This window comes from Lissotriton helveticus, chromosome 5_1 (assembly GCF_964261635.1).
Source record: "Lissotriton helveticus chromosome 5_1, aLisHel1.1, whole genome shotgun sequence".
NCBI classification, from domain to species: Eukaryota; Metazoa; Chordata; class Amphibia; order Caudata; family Salamandridae; genus Lissotriton; species Lissotriton helveticus.
Window position 1 is genome coordinate 1,209,087,124 of NC_136065.1, and position 22,517 is coordinate 1,209,109,640.

Sequence of the window (22,517 nt, forward strand, 5' to 3'; positions counted from 1 at the left end):
AGTGATATCACTACCTATTCAACAGGACATCAACATGGCCTCAAGGGATTTTTCCCTTGCGGCCATTGTAAGGCCTGCAAGAACAGCTATTTTACCAATGAGGTCCACTACAATGGTATCCAGAGGAAGATAAATCAATTTCTCACATGTAGTACCACCTTTACCATTTATGTGATGAGTGCCCGTGCAAGAAGTGGTACATAGGGAGCACTACATTACTAGCAAAAAAGCGGGGTTTAGAACACTATTGTGCCATTATACACAAAGATGAGAAATATCCTGTGGCTAGGCATTTTAGAGACTAGCATTTCTCTAATCCATCTGAAATGAGATTTTTCATCAGATTGAAAAAAAAAACAGGGGAGGTAACAGGGAACTCAGATTGAGGAAAAAGGAATCCAAATACATCATAGTTTCAAACCAAAGACCCAGGGGGCCTCAATCAAGATGAGGAACTTGCGATATATCTCAGGGCATAGGGTTATTGACTTTGTTCCTGGATGTATTAATATAGAAGGCTGAAATCTCCCTTTCTTTATATGTGTTTTCCAACTTGAGCTTCATTTCTGTGTCCTCCTGTCACCCCGTATTTCCCTCCCCCATTCTGATCCTCATCTCCTCCATCCTCCATACATGCTTTAGTGATTTTTGAAAATATGAAAAGTTCATGTATCATGTTTTAGAATTTAACTTCACTAATTTTATTCTATTATATATCTTTTTTCTAACAGACGAAAAGGAAGGGGCCCAACCACCGTATCCACCTTCACGGGCACTCCTATCCTTTTCACCATTGAATCACCGAGCACGATAACACTGATGAGCATTTCCAGCACTCTGGCCTTATGTTTGCACAACTGGCACAGCAATGCTCAATTTTGTGATAGGTCATCACTGCATTAGTTTATGAGACCTATGGCCATGTTACAACATGGATACTGTTGTATTTTACATAACTGTTGTTTGCAGTGCAAATAATTAATCAGTTCCGCCGCATGCCTTGGTATGTCTCTATGTAAACAATACACCCCAGCCTAGAAGGACACCGTTATTATTACCATGTCAGGTATCAGTATTTGACGTTCCTCTGACATGGTGTAAACTTTGGTAAGAACTACATGGCCCAGAGTCCCGATTGGGTGACACGCGCTTTAGATATCACGCGCAGGGGCAGTGAGTAACGATATAACATTAAGGTAAGTGCCGCCATTTGGCGTATATTATTTTGACCTGTTCTAATGTGCATATATGTTTTCATTGATAAGAACTCTACAACTCAGACAATGTGCAGCAGAATAGTGTCCTTCTAATGCATATTAGGATGTTTTAAACGCTTATGTAGCGATGTTCAGGATGCGAGAACCTATATGGGTGATATTACCTTTAAAATATTTCAAATGAAATTTCTGTTTGTTTTTGTTTGTAAAATCATGAATATGTCCGTTTATTCACATATTATAAGATGGCTGCCGCTATTCTGAATAATAATACTGGGTTGTAATCTTATGTTTATTTCAATGGCCACAGAGTGTTCAAATGCTTTATTAGTTTGTTCTATGCATATTCTCTTTTACGTAAATAAGGCTTCACAGCCGAAACATGTTGTCAGAGGATTAAATACCCCTGAAATCATTTCTGGCGATTCCTTGCGTTATTGAGTGCATACTTCACTTGGGACGTTTTGAAAATATTGAATGCCGGCGCGCTCCGCCAGCGTGTACGCCAATTCCCGCGGGCCCCGTGCAAGCAGAAGGAGCATCTTTGTGGAAAATATACATTATATATATATATATATATATATATATATATATATATATATATATATATATATATATATATATATATCTCTGTTTGTGCAGCTGCCTGCTAACGAATAAAGTGGTGAAACTAATTGTCGTGTAGGCGTCTGCAGCTTTCGGGCAACTTTCGTTTGGATGTATACAGTGGCCGGCCCTGGCTACGAAGACGCCCCAGACTCAGCGGGTCCGTGCATTTTCAGTCATTAATGCACGCAAGGAACAACAAAACCCTCTTGGCAGGCACGAGATGGGCAGCATAGCAAATCTGCCTGTAACAGCAACCCGATGGAACTTTAACCCAGTGGAAGGAAAGGTACAGCGATTTTCCACTATGGATGTTACTTACCAGAAACTACTGTTACCAAAATGCACTAGGTGTAGAAGCCCAGAGGGGCGGGACTATAAATGAACTAAGGATGTCATGTGATTTCGAAGCTGTTTTCCACCAGAAGCCAAGCCGATGAATAAGGGAAAATGTTCCTGAAACGCGTATGGCGATGCTGGCAATCTTAAACACTGGGAGGACATATCTGTTTGTGCTACTGCCTGCTAACGAATAAAGCGGTGAAACTAATTGTCGTGTGGGCGTCTTCAGCTTTCTGGCAACATATATACATATATATACATATATATATATATATACACACACATATATATATATATATATATATATATATATATATATATATATATATATATATACACACACATACATACATATATACACACACATACATATGCACACACATATCAACCTATAAATCACTCCTATGGCAGACTTGACAATCCTGAAGGCAGAGTGCTTGGTTTTGTGTGAGAGGGTTGTGAGAAGTTGGCCCGATATGCAGTGCTCACTATTCTAGTGATCACTATGTATCAGTCCAAACAACCCTTATTGATGATTGGTTGTAAGTCAACCTTATAGACCAGCTATCCTAGTAGCATGGATACGAGCAGTCTAAGGCTAAGACTCTAGAGGGCGTGTTAAGCCAGCTGTTTTACCATCACATTACCCCTTGAACACCAAGTGAAAGGACACCACACAAGTTGTTATGAAAATAAACAGATATTTATTTATAACAAGACTACCCTGAACTCTTTATGAGTCAGGGAGCTAAGCACACAACAAAACTCTTACGAAAATACTTTAAGTCGCACAATTTACACAAATGCCCTAGGGGCACGAAAAACCATATACTCAGTAAGTGGAATGCGAACTTGCTAGCAGGTAAGTAATACTTTTCTAGACTCAGGAATCGCTAGGCCTACAATTCTAAACACTGGGGATAGATGCAGGAGGCCTGTGGACGTCGTGTGCAGAGTGGGAACTCTCACGCGTAAGGCGGGAAAAAGTCTATGGAGGCTAGCAGTTGCAAAGTTACTGTTCTCGGGCGAACCCGACTAGGTGGGTCGAAAACGGGAGTGGATCCGAACACTTAGGGTGTTGGACTATGCTGGAGCACCGGAGTACTCAGGTTACCTAGCCCAGGGGCTGCGGCTGCATAGGGCTGAAGTTGCGTCGGAAAACCCACGTTGAAGAGCCAGGAGCCTGAAGAAAGAAGTTGCTGGCAGGCGGCCAGTGAAGAAAGTTCGTGGAGATCCAAGCCTGGATCGGGGAAGAAGAAACCTGTAAGCAGAGGGGACCAAGTTCTGAATCACTAGCCAGTGATTTAGGTGGGCACCAGGATGGCACCGGACGAAGTCACCTCAGCCAGGTGAGTGGGCGCTGCTGGGCTCTGCAGTCTCTCGGACCAGGAGGCGTTGTCGAAGACCAGGATGGAGGTGCGAGCTGTCCCACGAAGGTACTTGCTGTCGACGTCGCTGGTCCCAGGATTGGGGCAACAAGTCTTGGCAAATGCAAGGCCCACGCAGTGGACCTAAAATGGCGTCTTGAGTGGACCAGGAGGGTCCAGGGTGCTCCTCTGGTGGAGGGGAGCACGGGCTAGTCTGGAGCAACCAGACCAGCAGTGTTAGTTGTCGTGGAGCGTCGTGAGGGGGTCACTAGCCAACGGGCAAGTGACCTGGACAACGCGGTGAGCAGCAAAAAGCAGAAGGGCCCCATGCCGATCTCGTGGATGCAGGGGGGCTGAACTTCGGTGCTGGAACTGCTCAGGGTCGGGGCTTCTCTTACCCCAAAGCACTCAGTCGAGGGTCACTCGGGAGTCGTGCTGGGCAAGCGTCGTGCAGTCTTGAAGATGGCCGGTCCCTCGAGGTCTCGTCACACCCACGAATCTCAGCGTGACTGATGATGTAGGTAGAGGTCCCAGGGAAGCCGGTTCTCGTCGAGCTGGGCAGTCTTGATCCGGAGGAGAGACTGGCAACAAACCGCGATGCTTGGTTGGTGCCTGCTGCTGCAGGGTGACTACTCCTTAGTCACAAGGGAGAATCTTGGGAAGAAGTCTTGAGTTCCTTTCGTGGAAAGTAGTTTCAGGATTCAAAGATGATCTAATTTGGAAGGGGGCCTGCTCCTACCTTTATCCTGAAAAAGGGGGCTGGCACGCGACTAAGACCTGCCCTATGGGTGGGACCAGGAGGGGGGTGGTTACACCCCTCTCCTTTGGCGGGCTTTCCCCAGCTCAGGGTCTGGTGTGCCCCTGGAACTGGTTCAAGCCGGCCTATGCACAGTGAGCACCGGGGTGCCACTTGCAGTCACCTTCCTCTAAAGCCCTGCCTACCTAGAATACACAAAACCCTGTCTGGGACGGTGCTGGCACCGCCCCTGGCAGGAAACCCTTTGTCCTTGCCTCCTGCTCTGGGAGGACTCCCAGCAGCAGGAGGGCAGACTTGTGTCTCAGTGGCAGCATCCATTTTGTGGAGCTAAGGCTCTGTCTGACTTTAACCGGGGTTAGAGGTTACATACATGTCGTGTCCCTCTAGAAGGGAGAAATGCTAACCCCGTCGCCAGAATTGGCGAGGGGTTAGTATTCCAATTCGTATGACACCTTACTCGACATGTTTTGATAAAGCGATACCAGAGTTGGCATATAACCGCGAGGATTATAATGCACTTAAGAGTATATGGTATGCGTTATCATGGAAACGGCTAAGGGATAGATCCCGAAAGCCGCAGACAGGCTCAGCTCATGCCAGAGCACTATCTCACACGATTCCAAGCACTCTGCCTTCAGGATTGTCAAGGCCTGCCATAGGAGTGACTGATAGGAGATCTGTGTGCCCATTTAGGTTTAGATATAGGAATACTATATCTAAAGCAAAGGGTGATTACACCACCTTGGCCCAGCTGTCGTGCAGCCAGTTGTGTCAGATTTGGATGGCCAGCCAGGGGTAGCATAATACATGCTGCAGCCCCTGGTAGGCCCTGGGTACACCTACGCCCTGGGTACCTAAGGTACACTGTACAGGGACTGATAAGGTGACTCAGTATCCAATTAGATATGTACCTAAGGTACATGGAATCCATTTTACAGAGAGAGCAGTAGGCCTGGGGTCCTGAATAGCAGGGCCCCAGGTCAACTAAGTCAGAAAACCAGCAAAACACCAGGGGGCAACCATAGTCAGGGATCTACCTTCCTACAAGGGTGCCCTAGCATGAGCTGATCCCCTCTGCAGCTTTCGGAAATCCTTCTTATAGCTGTTCTATGATATAGCCATACCATATACTCCTAAGTTCATTATTATACTCGCGGTTAATGCTAACTTTGGTTTGGCTTTATCAAAACATGTTGTGTTTGGTGTCAAACGCTTTGGAATACTACCCCCCCCCCCCCCCGCCAGTTCTGGCGGCGGGGGTAGCATTCCACCCTTCTAGAGGGAGAAGACATTTACCCACTGGTACACCCGGTGTAGGAGAGTGGGGTCTGCAATCCTATGGTCACCCCAGATTTTTGCTTTTTGCTTCACTGGTTTACGACTTTCCCTGGCTGTGGGCCTGCTAATCAGACCCACAGCCTAGCTGTTCTCTCTCTAAATTTACAACCATGTACTTTAGGTGCATTTACCAATTGGTACTGGGCTAACTTATCAGTCCCTGTACCCAGGGCCTAGGTGTACCCAGGGCCGAACAGGGGCTGAAGCATGTATTATGCCACCCCTGGCTGGCCACAATCTGACACAACTGGCTGCATGACAGCTGGGGCAAGGTGGTGTAAACACCCTTTGCTGTAGATATAGTATACCTATATCTAACCCTAAAATGGACACATATCCTCCTATCAGTCACTCCTATGGCAGGCCTTATCAATCCTGAAGGCAGAGTGCTTGGAATTATGTGAGATGGTGCTCTGGCATGAGCTGAGCCCGTTTGCAGCTTGCGGAACCAAGTCCTAATAGCTGTTCCATGATAATGCACTTAAGAGTATATGGTATAGCGTTATCAACCTCGCGGTTAAATGCTAACTTTGGTATAACATTATCAAAACATGTCGAGTAAGGTGTCATACGATTTGGAATACTACCCCCTCGCCAATTCTGGCGACGGGGGTAGCATTCCACCCTTCTAGAGGGACACGACATGTATGTAACTGTGAACCCCGGTTAAAGTTAACTCGAGCCTTGGCATCACAAAATGGATGCTGCCACCACAGACACAAGTCTGACCTCCTGCTGCTGGGAGTCCTTCCAGCGAGGACGGCTTGGACAAAGGGTTTCCTGCCTTGGGAGGTGCTAGCACCACCCCAGACAGGACTTTGTGTATTGGGTAGGGTAGGCTTGAAAGGAATGAGACATGCCTGGGGCACACAAGGTGCCCTGTGCATACACCGGTTCAAACCAGTTGCTGGGACACTCCAGCCCCAGCTCTGGCGGGAAACCGGACAAAGGATAGGGGGTGTAACCACCCCCCTTCCTGGTCCCACCCAGGGGAGGGACCTAGTCAGTAGTGCAGCCCCCTTTAGGAGAATAAAGGTAGGAGCTGGTCCCATTCCAAATTAGATTATCCTGCGCTATTCAACAAGAAGAAACTCTGGCCTTCGACGTTCTGCTCCACAGAAGACTGAAGAATCTCCCTTGTGGGCAAGGAGTGTCCACCCTGCAACTGCAGGCACCATCAAGCGTCCAGCGGCTTCACTTTGTCGCCTTCCCTCGAGGATCCAGACTTCAGAGCCCGACGAGACCCGGATTCCCAGACCTCTCCGACCTCAACTCACATCTGCAGCAAAGCGGAGACCCGTGGGTGCGACGAGACACGTGGGACCGGCTATCTTGAACGAACCTGCACTTCGCTTCCAGCACGACTCCCGAGGTAAACTCGACCAAGTGCTTTGGGGACTGAGAAGCCCCATCCCCGGGCAGCTCCTGCACCGAAGATCAGCCCTCGGAGCCCCTACGAGATCTGCGTGGGGCCCTTCTGCTTTGTTGCTGCTCGACGCGTTGTCTGGTCACTTGCCGGCTGGCTAGTGGCCTCCTAGACGACGAACCTTTGAATCTTTGCTGCTGGTCTGGTTGCTCCAGACTGGACCTTGCTCCCTTCCAAAAGAGGGGCACCCCGGACTCTCCTAGTCCGCACCAGACGCTTTCTCCACTCACCGCGTGGGTTGCCTTGGCCTTTGACCGTCCTGCTCCACGCAGAAGCGGTCGCTCCCCTCACCTCCCTCTCCTGGTGGTATTGTATAATTTACTGCATATCCGACTTAAAAAGAATCCGCGCAGCGCTCGAGAAGGTGTTGCTGTTGTTGCTCACTTGTTCTACTGTTTGTATCATCGAATAGCATTGTGCAGCGCTCGTGACCTATGCGCTTTATATAGGACTTAAATAGTTATTTTTAGGCTTTCTGTGCAGCGCTCGTGTCCTGCGTGATCTGATAGTAGTGCAACTGATTCTTATTAGGCTTTGTATGCAGCGCTCGTGTTGCTGGGCAACTGACATTGGCTTTCGTTGTGGTGCACCTCGAGGTGTGTAGCGCTTTGTATAATTTACTTACGTGCATTTGTTTACCTTCAGCCATTTTGTATTGACCCCTTGGCCCGTCCCAGACCCTCCCTGCACCTAGATCCCGCCTCCCAGCTGACCCTCCCACGCTCCGCCCCCCCTCCACTCTCCATTTGAAGCAGATGAACCAACGCGCAGCGTCCACGCGCTGTGGCCGCGCCGAAGGTGCGCCAAAAGTAAGCCCGTCCGCGCCCGTCCACGCCAAGCCCGCGCCCAGCGCCAGACCCCCTGGCCCCCGCACCACCCACCCCACCCGCATTACATAAGACCCCTCCACCCTCTTAGCCCTAAACCCCGGCCGACTCCCCAACTGCGCCCAAGCCGCTCCTGGACTCACCCATGGACCCTTCACATGCAACTCCTGCAAGTATGACGGCACCAAGACCAACTCCTCATCCACTAACACCAAACAGATGTCTGACACCAACCACCTAAAATGCATCCTGCTCAACACCCGCTCGGTCCACAGACACGCCATCGACCTTTGAAATGTACTAGACACCATCTCCCCGGACGTCGCCTTCCTAACAGAAACATGGATGAACGCTTCCTCAGCCCCAGACATCACCATTGCCATCCCGGAAGGTTACAAGATCATCCTAAAAGACCGCACCTACCATAAAGGAGGAGGCATCGCTATCGTCCACAATAATTCCATCCGCATCTCAACCAGCTCAGACGTCAACCTCGCTAGCGCCGAGCACCTTCACTTCCAGATCCACACCGACCCCAAGACCACACTCAGAGGCACCCTCCTCTACAGGCCACCTGGACCCCGGACACAATTCATTGAAGACATCACTGACTATCACTCCACACGCCCTCCCCTCCGAGGACTACATTCTATTGGGAGACCTCAATTTTCACCTGGAAAAGAGCAACGACAATAACGCCACCACCCTTCTGGACAATCTCGCCAACCTTGGACTCAAACAACTTGTTAATACGCCCACTCACTACGCAGGTCACACACTCGACCCTATCTTCACCTCCAGTAAACATATCTCCTTCAGTCACACCACAGTTCTCCACTGGACGGACCACAGCTGCGTTCACTTTAGCTACAAAAAGACCACAACCCACAACCATCCTCAACCCACTCTGCGAAGAAACTGGAACAAAATCACCATCGACCAGATCTCCTCATCGCTTCTTCAAAACCCCCCTGCCCACTCCTCGAACCCTAACCAAGCAGCCATTAACCTCACTCAATGGCTAACCAACAGCGCTGACAACCTAGCACCTTTGAAAAAACGTCAAATCAAACTAGGCAGCAAAAACGCCTCCTGGTTCAACGATGATCTTAAGAAATCCAAGAAACTCTGTCGCTCCCTTGAGAAGGCCTGGAAAAAAGACCCAAACACCAGCACCAAGGACGCCTTCAAAAACGCCACCCGCATACACCACCAACTGATCCGGACTGCAAAGAAAGCCGCATTCAAAGATCGACTAGACAACAACGCCCACAACAGCAAGGAATTATTCAACATCCTCAAAGAGTTTACCAACCCCACTGCCAACTCCAACGACATCACTCCCTCTCAAACCCTTTGCGACTCCCTAGCTTCGTTCTTCCACGACAAAATCACAGACATCCACAACAGCTTCGACAACCAACCCGGAGACCAACCCACACAACCTTCTGCTGTACCTTCACCCCCCTTGAACATCCTTAATGACTGGAACCCAATCTCCACTGAGGACACCATCCGCCTGATGAACTCCATCCACTCAGGATCCCCCACAGACCCATGCCCTCACCACATCTTCAACAAAGCAGACTCCATCATAGCACCACACCTCCGAGACGTCATCAACTGCTCCCTCAACTCCGCCACCTTCCCGGAAAGCTGGAAACACGCCGAACTCAGCGCCCTTCTGAAAAAACCCACAGCTGACCCCACCGAACTCAAAAACTACCGCCCCATCTCGCTCCTTCCATTCCCGGCCAAAGTCATCGAGAAAGCTGTCAACAACCAGCTTGCCACCTTCCTCGAAACCAACAAATCCCTCGACTCCTCACAGTCCGGCTTCCGAGCCAAACACAGCACTGAGACCGCACTCATCGCAGCAACAGACGACATTCGAACTCTACTGGACAATGGAGACACAGTCGCCCTCATCCTCCTCGACCTCTCCGCAGCCTTCGACACAGTCTGTCATAGCACCCTGTTACAACGCCTCAGAAACATCGGAATCCAAGGAAAAGCACTGGAATGGATCACCTCGTTCCTTGCCGGAAGAACTCAGAGAGTCCGCCTCCCACCATTCAAGTCGGAGGCTACTGAAGTCATCTGCGGCGTGCCACAAGGATCTTCACTCAGCCCCACCCTCTTCAACGTATACATGAGCCCCCTCGCGACCATCGCACGCCAACACAACCTAAACATCATCTCCTACGCTGATGACACTTAACTGATCCTCTCACTCACCAAAGACCCTAACACCGCCAAAACCAACCTACATGAAGGGATGAAAGAAGTAGCCGAATGGATGAAGCACAGCCGTCTGAAACTGAATTCAGACAAAACAGAAGTCCTTATCTTAGGTACCTCCCCCTCCGCCTGGGACGACTCTTGGTGGCCAGAGGCCCTTGGGAAAGCACCCATCCCGACGGACCACGCACGGAACCTGGGCGTCATTCTGGACTCCTCACTCTCCATGACCAGACAAGTCAACGCCGTTTCATCGTCTTGCTTCAACATTCTTCGCATGCTCAAAAAAACATTTCGCTGGATCCCCACCGAAACCAGAAAAACGGTCACCCACGCTCTGGTTACAAGCCGCCTGGACTACGGAAACACCCTATACGCCGGTACCACCGCAAAACTTCAGAAAAAACTCCAACGCATCCAGATTGCTTCAGCCAGACTCATACTAGACATCCCGCGTAAAGACCACATTTCTGGTCACCTGAAAGACCTCCACTGGCTCCCCGTCAATAAGAGGATAACATTCCGCCTCCTAACTCACGCACACAAAGCACTTTACGAACTTGGACCCGAATGCCTCAACACACGACTTTCCTTCTACACCCCCCCCCCCGCCCGCTACGCTCTTCCAATCAAGCCCTTGCTGCCGTACCTCGCATCAACAAAACCACCATGGGAGGAAGATCCTTCTCCTACCTGGCGACTAAAAACTGGAACTCACTTCCCATTCACCTTCGCCTCACTCAGAACCACCTAGCATTCAGAAAGCAACTTAAAACCTGGATATTCGACAAGTAATTCCCCACCCTTCCTCAAGCGCCTGGAGACCCTCCGGGTATGTAGCGCGCTATATAAATTCCTGACTTGACTTGAAGGCCTGTTGACGCCGATTCCGGATCCAACACCGCCGACAGCGAGAGCCTGCGTGGGACAGCTCGTGCCTCCATCCTGGTCGTCGAAGACACCTCCTGGTCCACGTGGCTGCAGAGTCAAGCGTCCACTCTTCACCTGATCGCGACGTCGACATCTGGTTTCTTCCTGGTTCCACTCCAGTCACTGGCTAGTGACTGTGAACATTGTCCCCTCTGCTTTCAGGTCTTCTTCTTCACCAATCCGCCCTTGGATTGCACCGGACATCTTCCTCCTGGTCGCCTGCAGCATCTTTTCTTTCAGGCTCCATAGACTTCAACGCGAGAACCCGACGCACTTTGACACCTGTGCACCCGCAGTCCGTGGGTGAGGTAACAAGAGCATTTCGGTGCTCAAGGGTAGTTTAACTGTCCTAGTGTCCAGTTCCACAGTCGTTTTAGTCCTATCTAGTCAGGATTGTCCGTACTCACCTTAAACTTGAACTGTACTGTACTGTCCATAGACGTTGTTACGCATCTCGCGTGTAAGTTCACACTCTGCACACGCGTTCCGTGGGCCTCCTATTACTTACCTGAAGTTAGTGTAGCGTGGTCCCACCGATCCTACAGCCTCTGGACAGCTCCATTCCTTTTATTGACTCTCACATTCCACTTACTTAGTATATGGTTTGTCGTGCTTCTAAGGCACCATTGTAATTTTGTGCAACTTGTCGTATTTTTCGTAAGAGATTGTCATGTGCTTAGCCCTCTGACCTCATAAAGAGTTCAGAGGTGTTGTTATTAATAAATATACTGTTTATTTTCATAACAACCTGTGTGGTGTCCTTTCATCTGGTATTCAAGGGGTTATATTGTGGTAAAACAGCTGGCTTCACATGCCAAAAGAGTTTAGCCTAAGACTGCTTTGTCCATGCTACCATTAGGATAGCTGGTCTATAAGGTTGACTTACAACCAATCACCATAAGGGTTGTTTGGACTGATACAAGGTGATCACTAGAACTAGTGAGCATCATATCAGGCCAACTTCTCACACCCGGTAAAATCTTTAAAAGAGCCTCAGCATCACAAAATGGATGCTGCTGCCACAGACACGAGTCTGAACTCCTGCTGCTGGACGAAACTCCAGCAGGGGAGGCCTGGACAATAGGTTTCCTGTCCAGGGAGGTGCCAGTACCTGCCCAGACATAGGCTTTATTGGATTTGGGCTGGGTGGGTTGCATTCAAACAGGCACCAATGATGCATCTTGCCGGCCTCATTTTCGAGGCTCTCGCCGGATCCCGAAGAATCTGCGACACAGCAGAGCGGAGACCTGTAACTATCACGAGAGACGTGGGACCGGAACTCCTGGACATCCTGCAAGTTTGCAAGTGCACCTACTTCCCGAAGTTTCCCGAAATTGTGCATTGGGCTATTTGGTGTCCGTGCCCTGGGCACCCTTAGCACCGAAGCTGAGGAGCGTACACTCCACGAGTGTTCTGTGAGTCCGCTTTCTTCACCGCAGATCGAGGCTCCTTCGCGATCATTAGTCCGTTGGCTAGTGGGTCCCCACGAAGGACAATCCTTTGTTTCTTGGGCTTTCCTGGTTGCTCCAAATGTGCCCCGACTCCCCTCCAAAGGGTGAGTCCCTCAGACCTTGCTGGTCTGCACCGAAGTCAATCTTGTCTTCTTGCGTCGGTTGCTGTTGCCAAGGCTTGTTGGGTCCAATCCGGATACAGACGCTGCAGCACTCATCAGACGTGGGACAGCTCGAATCCAGCTCCTGGTCGTTGTCGACGCCTCCTGGTCCTCCTGGCTGAAGAGTCAAGCTTCACCTACTTCACCTTAAAGCACCAGACATCGGCTGTCATCTTCCTGTCGCCATCCTGGTCACTGGCTAGTGACCCAGACTCTGTCCCCTCTGCTTTCAGGTTCTTCAGATCTCCGATCCACCCTTGGATCCATCCGAACACTTTGCTCCTTGTCGCCTGCAGCACTTCATTGTAGCGCTCCAGAGGAATCGACGACGAAACCCAACACGAAAAGACACCTATGCACGCGGCTTCCCTGGGTGAGGTAACACGAGTACTTTGGTGCTCCTGTGGGTCTTGACTTTCAAAGTGTCTAGTACTGAAGGGGCTCCCTCGCATTCCACTCCCAAGTGTCCTAAATCTTTAACTTCGTAACTTTAACATTCCTCATAGACGTCTTTGGTGATTCGCGGCTGTGTTTAGACACTGCACGCTTCCCCCGTGGTGGAGTGGACGGTGTCTCTTTTACAGAGTCTGGGGTTCATCATTAATGCCAAGAAATCGGTGATGATTCTGAACCAGCAGATGGAGTTTCTGGGCTTCCTGATAGATTCAGTCTTAGCACAGCTCCTCCTTCCAGTGAGCAAGAACAGGTCCATAAAGAGGGAAATCAGAAACACCTTGCCCAAGGAAATGATTTCATTGCGGGTGCTAGCGATGATTGTGGGTCTCCTGGCGTCCTCGATCCAAGTCATATTCCCGGGACCCTTACATTACAGAGCCCTTCAGAGACTAAAAATCTTTTACATTCAGAGAAAGTTTCATTACGATCACCTCATTCCCCTTTCCCCAGAAGCCCGGGAGGAGCTTCAATGGTGGCTGGAACACATGACAGCCTGGAATGGGCGAGCAATCTTCGGAGCCGCTCCGGACATGGTCGTCGACTCAGACGCCAGTCAATGGTCAGAAGAAGAACTAAAGTTGCACATAAACTGTCTAGAGTTACTGGCAGGGTCCTTTGCCATAGGTCTATCTCACCGCTGAAGAACAATTGTTGCATCCTGCTTCGAATGGACAATGTCTCAGCGGTGAGATATATAAATCGCCTAGGAGGGACGAAGTCCCGCATGCTGGTGCAAATTATGAAGGAGTTTTGGCATTTTTGCCTGGATCGCAAGATCTCGGTAGTGGCAGAATATCTGCCGGGGAAGTTCAATCAGATAGCGGATTTGAACTCCCGGTTATTTCGGGATTACAGCGATTGGAGACATCATCCCTCGATGTTTGCTCAGATCATGGTTATGCGAGGCTCATGTCAGATAGACCTGTTTGTCTTCGCCTCAATGCCCAACTTCCACAGTTTTTCAGTTGGAGACCAGACCTGATGGCAATGGATGCGTTCCTTCATCATTGGGGGCAGAAGAGGAATTATGCTTTTCCTCCATTTGCACTGATCCCGAGGGTGGCGGCCTTTGTCCGTCGTAAGCGGGCTTCACTAGTGTTGGTGACCCCGGTTTGGTCGTCTCAGTCGTGGTTTCCCACTGTTTGAGTTATCTGTGGAACTTCCCTTCCGGCTCCCAACTTTCCCGACGCTTCTCCAGGACCCAGTGGGGCGTGTCACCCTTTGGTTCTGCAGAATCAGTTAACCCTGATGGTGTGGACGCTCTCAGGAGAAATGAGAGCATGGCAGGACTTTCACAGACGGCTGCCAGCTTTATGCACCAAGCGTGGGCTCCCTCCACCCGGAAACGATACAATGCTTCTTGGAAGAGATGGGTGGGTTGGTGCCTTCAGAAACAGGTGGATCCCGTGGGATCAAATGTAACTGAGGTTTGAATTTCCTTTCAGAATGTGCAGAATCAGGCCTTGCTTACAGGTTGGTTGATAATTTCAGGTCTGCGATTTCTGCGGGACATGATCATGTTGACGGTAAACCTGAGGGGATGCATCCCCTGGTTTGTAAGTTGCTTAAAGGGGTTCGTGTGGCTAAACCCCCTCGGCCCAGGTATTCAACATTATGGGATGTTTCTAAAGTTCTCTCTCTTTTGGAATCCTGGCCGGATAATGCTGATCTGTCCCTGAAACAGCTCTCTGCCAAGCTTACAAAGTTGTTGTGTCTCATATCTTGTCGAAGAGTGTCAGATGTTTAAGCCCTAGACTTGGCTGGTAGGATGTTTTCTCCACAGGGTGTTTCTTTTATTATCACAAGTAGGACTAAGACCATGTCTCGTTCAGTGGTGTATCCTGCTTTTCCACATAATAGTAAATTATGCGTGCTGAAGTGTTTGAAATGTTATGAAGAACGTACTATTGAGCACAGAACTGATCCGCTGGGTCAGTTATTAATTTCTGTTCAGAAGCCTTTTAAGCCCGTTGCTGCGGCTACTTTAGCTAGATGGGTTCGATGGATTATGTCAGAAGCTGGCATTGACATTTCTGTTTATGGGGCTCATTCAGCTAGAGGAGCTATGGCCTCTAAGGCCTATTTGTTAGGGTCCCGTTTGGAGGACATCCTTAAAGCAGCTGATTGGTCTTCTGATTCAATGTTTAAAGTGTTTTATTATAAACCTATTCCTCATGTTTCTGATGCTGTGATTGAGGAGCTTTGAACCAGGATAATCAGAAGCCTCCGGTCCTGCCATAGAATACAAACTTTTCTAGCTATCGCGACAAGAATTTTAGATTCTATTAAGGACACGGAGGCGAGGATTATCCCACCCGTTGGGACAGTTATGCAACTGTAAAGTTGTTTTGATGTTATGTTGTTTAACAACTTTTAGGCCCACCCAATGAGAAATGAAGTTGTGGGCTCCCTTTCTCAAACTTATTTTTCTGTTTCAGGAAATGAGTCTAACAAGAGTGGAGTGTCTACTCTGGATGGAGCTACTGTACCTTCTTGACAGAAGAGGATTTCTTCGTTGGTTATGGACTATTCTCCTTTGAGAAATTCCTACAGGAACTGTTCATCTCTCCGTTGAGAGTTTAAGACTTTGTTTGTTCTTATTGGACTGATTCGCGCAAAGAAAGGAGGCCAGATTAGTGTCTCTCTACTTTGTATGCTAATGTATGCTGTGATTGGATGTAATGATAGAGGCGTGGCTCAAAGCCTCATGGGTATTGTAGTTTTTCAATACTGGAGTTTTACTTTCATTGGCTGCTGTCTTTTGCAGTAACGAAATAAGAAAGCATAATCCTCGCCTCCGTGTCCTTAATAGAATCTAAAATTCTTGTCGCGATAGCTAGAACATTTTGTATTCTTTATCCACAGTAATCATTAACTCTTGAAACCATCCCTGGAGGGTGACCCATTCTTTTTCTTCGCCGGAGGAAAAGAGATTCTGCAATATTATATATACACACACGTTTTGAAAAAGACCAGAGAGGTCGAAACTCGTCAGTTGAAATAAACATTATAAAGGATTACCTTGGAGTGCGGGCTTGGTTTGTTAGCGCACAGTCCCCATGCTGAAATGTGATTGGCTGCCAACACTTCAACCAGGAAGTTTTGGCAGCCTTCTTGTGACTCGACTAAGGGAAGTGTGTAGGGTAAAAATACCCTGACTCCCTAAACCTCGGGCGGGGGGGGGGGGGGGGGGGGGGGGGGGGGCTCACACAGGGCATCAAAGGAATATTTTTCCCCAGCAGGAGACGCACAGAATTTGCGGCACCTTTGCTTCTGTAATGTTTAACCCCCTCCTGTGGGCCAGGTCCCAGGGGCACAAGCAATTATATAAAGGGGGTGCACAGGGACCCCTCCTTGGGGTTATGTAAGACACCAAGGACCGCCATCTTCCAGAGGCACTTGAAAATATGTATGTGGGCAGGCCACCCACTCTCCCCCCCCCCCCCGAAAAATAAAGTTAAATTAATGCTGGACTATGCGCGTTCTTCCTTCCCTACCCACCCCCCATCCCTGGGAACCGCCACCTCCCTGGGAAAATTCACTGATTTTAAAGGGGAGGGCCACACAGCTACCCGCGGCTGTTGTGGACCCCACCGCCCCTGGGCAAAGTTTCATAATGGAGGGGGGCTATCCTGCCCCTTGTGGAGCCATTTATGTCCCTGGGGACAACCACCCCCCCTCAAGGGCTGGCTCTTGCTACTTCCTGAGGTGCCCACCCTCAGGATCGTGGTTTGCGTTTGCGATTCTCAGCAAGCAAAAACAAACATAACTCCACTTTCTGCAAGACCGACCTGTCAAACAGCTCCGGCTTGCAGAAAGCATTATTTTCATCTGTTTCACTGCACGCATACATTGCTCCTGCAAGCAGGGAGCAATGTCCACTCCCGCTGGAATCAGGAGCTGGTTAGGACCACCGGGGCATTTAGGCTCCTCCTGTGGTCCTCCTGTGGTCTCATAGCACACTATGAGACATGGCCGTGCCCAGGGGGGGGGGGAGAAGTCTCCTTCGCTGCTGAGGGTCGTTGGGGGCCAAGATCCCCTATTGTCGCGATAAGAACTCCCCCACAGCCGGACTGCTGAGACGTCAAAGGTCATGCACCCTCTCTCTCAACCACAGTGCAAAGGGGCCTCCTGGCGCACTACTGTTTGGAGAATGAAGTCCCCATAGGTCACCAAGGGTCGTTGGAGGCAAAGAACCCCTGTTGCTGCCACAAATAAGTCTCCCACAGCTGAAACACCAAGACATCGGAGGCCCCGCCCCCTTCCTCAACCGCTCTGCAAAGGGGCCCTCCTGGCGCACTACTGGTTGCAGCCGTGGTCATTCGCGCTTGCCTACGGCACAAAAAAATCCCACTCCATAGCGGAGTTTCTGTTACTCCGCGGAATGAGGAGTTACCAAATTCTGCAAACTCAGCAAGCAGATTTTTAGGCCCAGGTCTAATAAAAAAAATGCGTTAAAGATTTTTTTTAAAAAGGTACAGAGAGGTTATAGTTAAGAAATATAATTTAAGAAACCTAGAGTTACAGGGAAGTTATAGTTAGAAACAGAATAATTTTTTTTTTAACTTAGAAATTTACTGGAAGAAAACAAAAGGTTACAGGGACGTTATAGTTAGGCTCAGAGTTCACTGTTACAAAATCATAGAATTTCAGAAGGTCTAGTTATCTGGGCTAACTATAACTTATGCCCCCACAATGCACTGCTTATGACCTCACTCATGACATGGTCAGTGACATCACTAATTAAATCATCCACTGAACCACTCAGACACCCACTCACACCGCCATAGAACCTCTCATACACACTCCCCCTCACATACCCATTCACAGACTCATACAGCCACTCACCTACTAACCCACCCATTGCGGGGACCTAACTTAGTTAGCTCAGGTAACTATAACTGCTTAATTTCTATGGTTTAGTAGGATTGAAATCTGAGCTTAACTATAATGTCCCTGTAACCCTTGGTATTTTTTAAATATATCTTATGTTATTTACTAATCTTTATTTTTAAACCTTGCCAGAGCTAAGATATGTTGTTCAAAGAAGGAAAGAATCATGATCACAATACTTGAAATACTCACTAGATCCAGTGTGTCAAAACACTGACCTTGGTGTCTTGTTCTGGCTAAGCGCGAGACTACTATTGTGCACTAAGACCTTTATGCTTGCAAGATAATGGCCAATATGTCATACAGATTGGGGAACAAATTAAAAGTGACCTTACTCTGGTTGGTTAGGCATATTACTGGAGAGACAGTTCTTGCTCTAGGGTTAACACCACTTGCTAGTGTGTAGATAATGAAAAGAAAATGTGAGAAAGCCCTTAGGAATACAACAGGTCAGTGAATCTGCCTCCATGTCAGTCGCTGTCAAACCCTCGAAAACCTTTACGATAAGAATGCATACTTTTCAGACTGACTCAGAAACTCCTCACAGGAAAGCATAGAAGATTCTAGACCAACAAGCAAAAGCAGCAACTATACAAGATTTTTGTGATGTCATTGCAGATTTCCTCACTCAAGAGATTAAATACATCTAAGATCAAATTCAAATAAAAATTAATACAGCTACATACAAGTAGAATAAAGTTACAGTTGAAAGCAATTTTAAACCTCTGCTATATAAAAAAAAACTCAGACTTCTTGAATGTAAAACTACATGCCAATATCAAAGCATCCTTACCCAGAACATCCCTTAAACTTCAAATAGCTGTTGAATTTAACCATCTACTTTAGGCTTCGGTCAAGCATCTGAGCCATCAGTGTTCTTTGACTCTGATGGTTATGATAGTGTTGGTATGGGGGTGTTATCAGACTTGACTGCAGCTGTCAACAAAGTAATTTTGTACCATCCTACTCAAGTTAACCGGGAATTCATACAAGTGCGTTGGGATGGATACTACCCTTTCCTCGTGGAAGGTCTCAAACAATATACTGCTCAACACATGCACCAAAATTAGTCATCCAAGACGGTTATCTGCCACATGGATCCAGTCTATCACCCGAATGTTTTTACACGAGCTCTCTGAAAAACCTGTACATTCGGAACAGGTACACTTTTACAACTACGATGATAAAACTCAGCTATGGTGACAATTTTTTTTATTTGGTCAAAAGATACATGACTGCATGAAAGTCTCCTCTGATTAAGACATCCAACTCCTCAAAAACTACCTTCACAACAATCAGCCTTGGATTTTCAGTGCCTTCCAGATGCTCAACCCAACCAAGACAACATTCCTGTTACGGGATAAGACAAACAAGAACAAATGCAAACCAGGTTTAATGACATAAACCTAGTCTGCTTTTAACCCCAACTTTCAATGAGAGCCAAGCGACTTCAATGCACCTTGGACACTAACCTTACCCACTAAGAACTCACTGCCAAAAAACAGATGTCGTCTGTTACCAGCTCTCTCTTGTAGAGAAAATCAAACTGTTTCTTCAGAACTGCTGCTCGAGCACTCCTACGCTCGCATCTGGATGTTGGTAATTCAACCTGCACTGGCTACTTGTAAGGCATTCTACATGCCACACCAAGTCGTGTTAATGGCATGAGAAATATGACCATATTGCCCCCAAAATGATGGAACGTCTGACAGCCTGCACCATCTTCAAAACTAGGTGCATCATTTTCAAAGCCATCACAATCAGCACTGCCCTTGATCTTGCAGACAACCTCCCCATCTCTGGTGGTTCTTGGTACACCAGCAGCCACGACACAATCAGACAAAGGAGACTTACTCAAAAAACACACAGAGACACACACACACAAAAGACTTTTCCCATCTATCCACCCTGTAGCTGGAACGATATTCCTGTATCTTTCAGGACTGCCCCATCTCCAGTTTAGGAAAGAGTTGAAATCGCAACTTTAAAAAAAACACACTGCATCACAAGGATTCAACCGTACAGAACCCAGATACCTCTGCTATCACTCATTGACTTTATGTTCGTCTTAGACCCTGTACAGCACTCTGCTGTCTTTTCACTGTGTTTGCTTTATAGAAATAACACATACATAAAATCACTCCCACCCTTCTCTGCCCTAGATAAATGCACGGGTGACTGCTACAAGTAGTCAAATCCGAGCAAAACAAATAGCTGGGGCCTCCCATAAGTACAATCGAAGAAAATGCGACCCCCAAAATTTGGAAAGAAGGTGAAAAAATTCAGTATAATAGATGGCAGATTTGCAATTGCACACCATGTATCTCGAGTTATTTAGACTAGTTCTGATACAGGAACTCCTCACTCAAACAAAATGACTTTACAATTTAACTATGTTGTTTAAAATCAAATAGTTTTCAAAAAATGTAATTCCTAGATTTAAAAAACTCATTTTCTGACCTTGCCACTTACGCCTGGACTACAGTCCAGCATATTAGTCTGATAGATGGGACTAGTAAAAAGTCACTATGCACACTTTTGGTAACGATTAGGAAAGGAGAAAACATTCCTGAGGAAATTAACGGAACTGGAAGGCAGAAGAACTAACTGGGCATTTAGGTACTGAGGTAAAGTTGAAATCAGAGACCTGGGTCAAGGCGCAGCAAATCTATAAGCACAGATTCTTCCAGTGAAAAGTATTGTAGCCGCTATTACTAACGATGGTAACATGGGCTGGCGACAACTGGTGCCCTAAAAGTAAACTTGCATACAGTTTAGAAAGTTTGTCTTCTGATATTATCAACGTTAGCTAAAGAATGGCACAGTTGCAGCAACTTTATACTGTTCAAGACACGGTTCTACTGAATTCGCTCCCAATTCCATTCAAAACGAGAGGCACCACCCTCTCCTATTCTGCAGGAAAAACAAAAGGCAGTGCTCATTATCCACTTCTCAAGGAGCACACTATCTACTCTACCATATATTGCAACCTGCACAATATGATATTCCTCTAATTACAAGGACCACTTCTCCAGAATGCATTTTGCTAGTTACCATAGCATACAGACAAAAAAATACATAACTCTCGCTAGAGCTCTTCCGTCTTACTGTACACCCCAGCTCAGATCATAAATTATTCAACTTTAAATAGTACAGGTCCGAATTTGGTGATGGATCTTTGCATGTGTCAGGGGCAAAACTCTGGAACAATCTACGTAAAGCTGGTGAACAAATCCACCTGCGTTAAGTGTAAACAAAAACAGCATCTGCTTGAGTTAAGGATTTTTTCCAGCTGCCTTCTCCTTATAACCAACACAAGGCCATTGCAAACGTCCCAACCTGGTTGCTTTATAAATGTAATTACTTTACTTGCTGGCTACCATTTAACTTAATAAATATTTAATATAAAAAGTATTTTTAATTTCCACAGCGTTACAATTATTGCGGTTTTTACACTACCATTCAAACGCGTCTTGTTTGTTAGGTATAAGTCAGTCCATGGCATTTGTAGGACTTTACAACAAAACAAAAAAAAACATACACAATCAACAGTAAAGACAACGCATGTGACAGCACTTTGACTCATCATAAATGGTTAAAGCAGGTTGGGTATAATCGTGGGCCTGGTGCCCTGATCCCTGTCATATGTGGCTTTTCAACATGGAAATCTATAAGGCCGACCCGCACTGGCCACCAAGCCGGGCTAACAACTGTTTGAAAAAGACCCAACTAGTACATATGATCTCCAGTCTCAACGTCAAGTTGACCGTCATACTAAAAGTACTGTAGTGCGGGCGATATATACTTGGTGGAGTGCGCATGCAACACAGTAGCCCACTGTTAAGTCCATGGGGGCTGGTTCCCAGCCACACATTGTAGAACTCCTTGCACTGCTCTCAGTGCCCCTAACATGGCGTCGGACTCCGGTCCACTGTTCCAGAACTCACACGGCCTCTCTCCGCAGGAAGGGAGCACCCACTCACCGTTCGCCCGCTTAAGGGCGTTCTCAGGTCGCTGGAAATACACAGGCATGGTGGCGGTGACTACGAAGGGCTCCCCTGGTCCGGCGGAAATCAGAGGGCGCGAGGCGGCAACAGCAGCATGTCCCGGCCTGAGGAGAAAGAGAGAGGGCGGGCGAGGGGTGCTGACGCATCCACGGGGCCGAGGCGCAGACGCATTACAAGTAGGAAACAGAAGCCTCCATGAAATGGGTAATAAACACAGAGAACGGCGCAAAAATAACCATGATGGCCGCTCCCACGGTGTACGATTCAAAGCAGTTCCAGAGCATACTATGCATGGGATTAGAAAAAAAGTGTAACTTGTGTTGAAAAGATTTATGACCTGCAAGGCAAATCATATAAAATAGAATTCATATGCTATTTCATTTTAACTTAGTTGTTGTATACATTTCATTTTGACATCCCGTGCTTTTTAGGTGTGCTATTGTTGCAGCTCACAAATGATGAGAATGTAGGTAGAAGGTTAACCTATTCCATTATTAT

The 22,517-nt window shown here is 47.7% G+C and overlaps 1 protein-coding gene across 4 annotated transcripts in view; it reads right to left on the reverse strand.

The window, feature by feature from the left end:
• EIF3A (eukaryotic translation initiation factor 3 subunit A) overlaps positions 1-22,218 on the reverse strand; it is a 1,009,075-nt gene extending 986,857 nt beyond the window's left edge. The window contains exon 1 of one of the 4 annotated variants that reach the window (XM_078643910.1): positions 21,996-22,218. In XM_078643910.1, coding sequence (XP_078500036.1) covers positions 21,996-22,044 — 49 coding nt within the window. In that variant the 5' untranslated portion in view covers positions 22,045-22,218. The remainder of the gene's footprint in view (positions 1-21,995) is intronic. The other 3 variants (XM_078643908.1, XM_078643907.1, XM_078643909.1) reach the window with 3 other exon arrangements.
• Positions 22,219-22,517: the final 299 nt, after the last annotated feature.